Raw genomic sequence first — 6,741 nt, 5'->3', positions numbered from 1 at the left:
CTTTTTAAGCAACAGGTCCTGAAAGTCAGACAGCAAATCATCTTATTTCTTTTTTCCTTTCCTTCACGGCCATCTCTCACAGTCGTTTGGCCCAGTCACAGCACAATGATACTCAGCACACTTATTTCCTCTATTCTCAGTAACTTGTTGCTGCTCCAGTTTCAATTACAGCGCTATCACTCCATGGCAGATTTGGAAGAGGTGGTTGTGCTCAGCCCCTAATGGTGTGTAACACAGGGCTCCTGTTCCCCTCTGACACACTGGGCAGGCACTGAGGTGCTCCAGTTGGAGATATTTCTCCAAAGTTACTCCAAAAGGCAGTGAAAGAACAGGGCAGGGAACTCTTCTGAAGATAATGACGTTATCCTTTTTGCACTAAACCTGTTCCCAGACACATCAATTTTGCATTCCCCGTTCCTTCCCTTGCTGCCCTGTGATGTTTCTAGGAAAAGCAGCAATGACTGCAGCACCGATGTGTTTTCGGCACGCTGCACAAGTTTCTTATCCCAGCAGCTAGGTGGCAAAAGTTTCGTACAGCTTGAGAAACTTCATGCAGCCCTTTTATAAAGAGATGGGGTGTGGATTCAAACTTTCCTTATTCTAAAACACACACGTAAAGAAAAATTCCATCTCAAGGTGAGCACACCCAGCCCCCCAAACCACCCCACCGCAGCCTACTCACATCGTATTTCTCTGTCATTTTCAGATGCAGAGCTCGTTTCCAGAGATTCCTTGCACAGCCTGAGTCTGCCAGCAGAACTAAGACACACAAAGCCACAGCGAAGATCTTTTTGCAGAAATGCAGGTCTGACAGCATCCTGGAATCCATTTTCCCAATGAGAGATCAAGTAGGGAGCTCGGCTTCCCAGGATCCGGGCGATTCAGAGTGCTGGCAAGGAGGGAGGGAGAGGAGAGGGAGGGAGTGTGAGGGCTGCTCGCTGGAGAGCTCTGTGCTGCACGGCTTCTGCGAAGGGAAGGGGGGAAAAAAAAAGGAGCCTGCAAGCAGAAGCCAGGAGCTGCCGTTGAACTTCTTTCCACAAAGTTAGATCAGGTTCTCGGCTCACATGTTCACACAAAGCACACGCTCTCCTTGAATGATAGATGGGAAGATTACTTGGAAAGATTATTTTTAGACCTTTGTTCCCAACATCTGGCATCCTCAGAGAGCCCCATTCAAAGCCAAAGCGTGGGATCAGATGACAGCTGCCGCAGGGGGAAATAAAGGTCTTGCAGGGGTGGGCTCACAGCAAACAGCTCACCCAAACTTCCCCACTACTCAGCTCTCCCTTTGTGCGCTTCCCACTGTGCCCCGAGCTGTGGTTTTGGATCGTGTTTTGACAAAGTGAGAACTTCGTATGAAGACTGCTTGAAGGAAATGACTTAAAGACATGATAAACATGCAGAGGCTTTAATTAAACCACGTTGACGTTAGCTTTCCACAAATGATTTTGAAGAAGAGGAAGATGCGGTCGATGGGTAAAAATAAATCCATGTGCATGGGTGGGGATTTGGGAAGGAAGGCCCTTTAGAAATGACCACATGGAAAGTGAGGAAGGGGCCATGAGTCAGCCCGTGCCTGACCATGGGAGGGACAGCCAGCCTGGTTGTGGGGTGTGAGACACGTATATGGATACTGAGGCACCTGGGTGTCCAAAGGGACAACCCTACGGAATCAGGCTGAAAGCATCATGCCTGGGTCAGGGACAAAGGTAGGTGCCAAAGAGCAGGAGAGCAGGGTACCTGGTACATAGATACAGGCACATACATAAACGTCAGCTGAGATCAGGAGTTGTGCTGGGTTACTGAAAGGCATGCTCAGTACATCCACAGAGGAATATATCGGTACCATCAGTCTTCTATTTGTGGCTTTATTTGTTATCGCTCAGAGGGCTTTGTCTCATGCAACAGGACGCCTCCAATTCTTCTTAAAAACAAATCTCCCTTGTTCCCTGCAATGTTAATATCTGCAGCTTGACAAAGCACCTTTCGAGCACAACCAGGAGCTCCCACCAGCTTTCTGACTGCCGTGTTGTAAAGAGACAAATGACATAGCTAGGTCAGAAGAATAAACAAGGCTTTTTCTTACAGTATTGCTACTTAATTTTAGTCTTTGTGCTATTTCACTTGTCTGATCTCTTGCTGAAACCTAAACCAGTGTGAAATAACTGCTCACAATAAATCTCCCTAATTTCATTGTTGTTCATTTCATAGACTTGCAATCTGGATTTGGAACAACTAATTCTAAAGATTAATAGCTACTACAGACAACATTTACTGGCCCTAATTTTGGCTGATATGAAGCTTTGCCATTTATGCAGGAGAAAGTACTCTCTGTGAATGACAGTTTTGGATTGTATGCTGAAGAAGTGTGGATTCTCCTTGAAAGAACATATTCCAGCTGATAGTCATGATCTTCATGCAAAAATCAAAGCTACTGTTGTGGTATGTATGTCTCCCACACATCACACTTTTCATCTCTATCTCCCAAGGTACCATACACAATGCCTGGAATGGATTATTCCAACTACCAGCTGGGGAAACTGAGGCATGGGTAAAGGACTGGCTGAAAATAAACTTCCTATTTTTGTGGCCAGAATCCCAAGGGTTACAAACAGTGCAGACTGAGCTGGAGCTTTGTGCTTCAATGTTCAACCCTCACATCTAATAGGGAATTCTTCCCACCACCCATTTCCATTCCTCACACACTTCTACTCCCATCCTGTCTTGGAAAATGGGCAAGGGATTTCAATTTTTTATAGCATTAAGAAAAACTGTTTTAGCTGGAAAAGTTGGAAAGAATATATTTCTTGGCTTTTCTGGAAATTCTTCTTCCTGGTGGTCCCTGGCAAGGCTTTCTTCCCAAGTCCTGACAGCTGGAATAAAAGAGATAAGTATAAGGGTGAATAGGGTAATATATTAGTGCTTTGGTAGTATATTAGTGCTGAGCAATTAGCTCAGTGAAGGTGTTAAAATGAAAATCTGTGCTCCCAACCAGCCTGACTGACAAGGTGCAAACTTGGGTGTGAGCCCAGCGGAAAGCACATTTTGTGCTAGTGCAAGTTTTCAGAGTGCTCAGCTGTGCTATTTATCATAAAACCATTTATTCTTCTACCTGTCCAGAGAACATACATATACTGCCAAGTCATTTCTGCTTCAAGATTTGTGGTGTAGTTCCTCACACAAAATTCCCGCTGTCTTCAAGGATGTTAAATGAGATAACTTCATTCATCGCTGAGAAAAGGGTCATCTTCCACGTACGGATCTGTGCAAATCTCCATTCTACAAAAGGCTTCAATGGGAAAGATTCTGCAGTCACATGAACTGCAGTCAGATGATGATGTGGGAACGTGGTTGAGACTTGAGCGTCTCCCCAGGACCTGAGAAACCTTCAGCATCATACGTTACAGCAAGGAGGAGCTGAGGGAGATGTATGCGTGTTGAAGGGCTGGTGTTTTAGCCAGCTCGGAGAATAAAGGCACTTCTGGAATCACTTCTGCTGCTTGATTGGAATGAATTAATAATGGTTTTTAAAAATGTTCTCTGGGAGGTTCTGAGTGAAAGTCACGGGGTGTTTGTGCAGCCAGGAAAAATGCCTTTGTCCAGCCAAAAAGCAAGGCAGGTCAGTCCAAGCCAAGACTTCCCCTTTCCCAGAAGAAAGATCTGACTTTTAAGGAACAATTATGTCAAAGAGAGTTTCCTCAAAGCACACAGCTCCGGCAGCACAGGGTGACTCATTTCAGCATGACAAAATCACCATACGTTCATGCCAGGGGCTGCTGCAGTTCTTTATCTGTGCATTTTACAGGCCTGCTGCTTCCTCACCGTCCTTGCACCAGTCCTGCTGCCAAAAGCACAGGGCAATGCTCTCCTAGGGGTTAATCAGGCTCGAGGCTGTTGATATTACCAGGTCCTGTGCAAAGGGAAGCTCTGCCTCTCCCCATGCCCTTCAAAACCAGATTGCAAACCCCTGCAGGTGCACACCCAAGTGTTTGGATGGGCTTAGCTGCGAGAAGATTACAATATCCCTGAAAGGTAACACTGGAGATACTGCTGCCCCTCACCCAGAGGGTTATTTTAGGGCCAGCTCTACAGGAAAACACCAAATCTGGGTTTTCAGTGTGGGTTTGCTCCTTCTGTGAGCAGGAAGAGCTGGCCATTGTGTCTGTGCCAGATGTGTGCTACCAGTGAGGTCCCACAGGAATTCACAGGATGAAATACGAGATCAAAAGCAATACAGAACACAGGCAGGTGATTCTCCTTAAGCATCTTGCCTAAAGTCCTCACAAAAAGGTCAATATTATGTGGCCTCAGTCCATTTGGAAAGGCCTATAAGGAACAATAAAAAGTGTTTCTACTTTTAACTAGTTTTATTGCGTATGAGATATAAATTAAGCAGATGAATGTTATTAGAGAAGCACTCTCCTGAATACTACATCCCACTAACTAAATTAGCAGGAAGTCTTAAAACATATAATCCAAACATTGCATTCATTACGAAGGGGAAAGGTACCTTGCTGGGAGAAGGCTGCTGGCCTCTGCAATGCAGTGTGCTGAAAGCTGTGTGCCTGGGGAAAGCTCTGCTGAGTCTGAAGAGTTCCTCCTGGGTGGGACTCTGAACCATAGTTCTGGTCCACAGCAACTGAGTCACAGACTGGAAATCTCAGCAAAATGCTCTGGGAGGACAGATTGCATCCTGAAATGAAGTTAATGCCTCTGTGGGTTCGCAGGGATTTGACAACGAATTCACAGCCCTGTGCTGTGCTCTGTGTAGCAGCCAGGCTGGGGTCCCCAGGGGCAGAAAGGCTGAGCCCTGGCTGCCTAAAACATCGGGTCTGCACTCTAGGGATTCAAATCAGGAAGACCACGGGGGACATGGCATCTTGCTTGGACCTTGGTAAGGCACCAGTCAGAGCCAGGAACCACGCAATAGTGCAAGCATATATAAATCTTATAAAGCCAGCTAAGAGACATGCACCACTGGGGAAACAGGGATCTTACACAAGACACTGAAGCAGGGGTTATTTGATGGCTGGAGGTGCCTGATTCCCTGCAGTGACCTCTGATGGCTTGCTCAGAGCCAGTTTGGTATGGGGGCTGCATCTCTGCAAGTCTGAAATTTGCCTGCCTGTAACCCTGAGACAGATAGTTTCCCATTACAAAAGTGTCCTGCCTACATCCAGAAACAGCAACTTCATACACAATGTGCTTGCCAGTGGCACCTGCAAACACTGAACCAGGCAGATGTCATATATACATCATTGTGGTGCTTGCAGAGGATTTTCATAAAAGAAATCTTTAACCTCAGCTTCCCACACAACATCATAGGTGAACTCCCTTGTACTTTACTGTGGCTGCTCAGAGGCAAAGAGCACTTTGGCAAAGGCAGCAAATGATTTTCCATGTCCAACCACAAGGCAAGTGACTCAAGAGCTCTGAAAAAACTCTGTCTCATTATATCAGCTCTGGGGATGCACCAAATCTCTCCAGAATAACTAATGGTGGTGTGCACCTCAGGCTGTGCTTACATCACACCACAATCTCTGTGCTCAGGGAGCATTGCTGCAGCTCTACAGCCATATAGGGACACTAAGACTTGAAGCTGGTAACATTGCTTTCAAATTTCTTACATGAGATCCAAGGATTTTGGAGTCTGAGAGTCACATTTGATGAATTATTCCACTGCTCTTAAGGAGTTTGCTATGAGAAGGCAGACAGTTTTTCTTGTCTTCTCTTGCAAGGAGAAGGGTTAAATAAGTTATAGAAAATCCCACTTGCCTTTGACCTCCTGATAAAGGTCTTATCTAAAGCTGGCTGAAGATGAACAACTGTGTTTTGAACCACTGCAGACTGAGCTTATCTGGGAGTGTTCCCTTTCATGTCCTTCAGCAGATTGTCTGGAATGCAGCACATGTGTTTCCATCATCCACCTGGTCTAAGGGCACTTGCAGGCTTTCTCCTGTCCAACAGCTGTGCTAAGCGGGCTGAATCTCATTCATCTCCAGCTCCTGGTGCCTGGACAGAGATCAGACTCTGCATCCCATCCCTACGCTCTCCCTAGGCAATGTTTTGAATCCTCTCTTGGCTTGGGCTGTGAATAAAATTAGGTGCCATCCCAAAATCCCAAAACCAAGTGACAAAAAACTAGCACTGCAAAGCAAAACCTTCCTGTGAGAAAGTTCCACAAACTGCTCTCTGCCACCCACACATGCCCTCAAATGCCTGGGGATCAGCCTTCTCCAGAAGCCTTCTGGGCAGTCAGGAAGCTCCTACAAGCTTTGGTGTGGCAGGAAAAACCCAGGAAACATCAGAGAGTGTCCTTTTTTTGATCTACGTGCCTCTAATTTACAGGAGCTATCTCATAGCTTGCATCTTGGCTTATATCATTTCCTTGCAAAGCAAGGCACTTTTTCAGCAGTCAGACAGCTTAATTTTTTTGAAGGTGCTGGAAGAAGTATAATAGATGGGGTTTCTTCCCCTCTGGTCTCTGTGTGAGGTCTCTGCGTGATGGACCTGAACAGAAAGGTTTAGTATTCCAGCTGAATTCCTTCTGAATAGCTCAGCAGATGGGGAGAGATACAAGATTTTCCATCTTTTATCTCAGCACAAAACTTTTCATATGAATAGAGTCTCTTTAATGAGAAAGTCATTGTCCTCCAGCGAGCCGCTCATTTTTAGGATGACAGCAACTTGCATTTTCCACAGATGTTGCCTATTATGGTGTTTCCCATTCCTGACATAAGG

At 45.8% G+C, this 6,741-nt stretch overlaps 1 protein-coding gene and 1 long non-coding RNA gene across 2 annotated transcripts in view; one reads left to right on the top strand and one right to left on the bottom strand.

The window, feature by feature from the left end:
• Positions 1-1,116, bottom strand: part of WFDC1 (WAP four-disulfide core domain 1) — a 12,743-nt gene extending 11,627 nt beyond the window's left edge. Inside the window, exon 1 of the mRNA XM_003209864.4 lies at positions 683-1,116. Coding sequence (XP_003209912.1) covers positions 683-829 — 147 coding nt within the window. The 5' untranslated portion in view covers positions 830-1,116. The remainder of the gene's footprint in view (positions 1-682) is intronic.
• Positions 1,117-1,392: 276 nt separating this feature from the next.
• Positions 1,393-4,504, top strand: LOC116217142. Its single transcript, XR_004161220.1, has 3 exons — positions 1,393-1,476; positions 2,319-2,442; positions 3,121-4,504. It is a non-coding gene; the product is annotated as an uncharacterized LOC116217142 (long non-coding RNA).
• Positions 4,505-6,741: the final 2,237 nt, after the last annotated feature.

This window comes from Meleagris gallopavo, chromosome 13, assembly GCF_000146605.3.
Source record: "Meleagris gallopavo isolate NT-WF06-2002-E0010 breed Aviagen turkey brand Nicholas breeding stock chromosome 13, Turkey_5.1, whole genome shotgun sequence".
Taxonomy (NCBI): Eukaryota; Metazoa; Chordata; class Aves; order Galliformes; family Phasianidae; genus Meleagris; species Meleagris gallopavo.
Note: the sequence above shows the minus strand (reverse complement) of the source record. Positions and strands in the feature narration are given on the sequence as shown.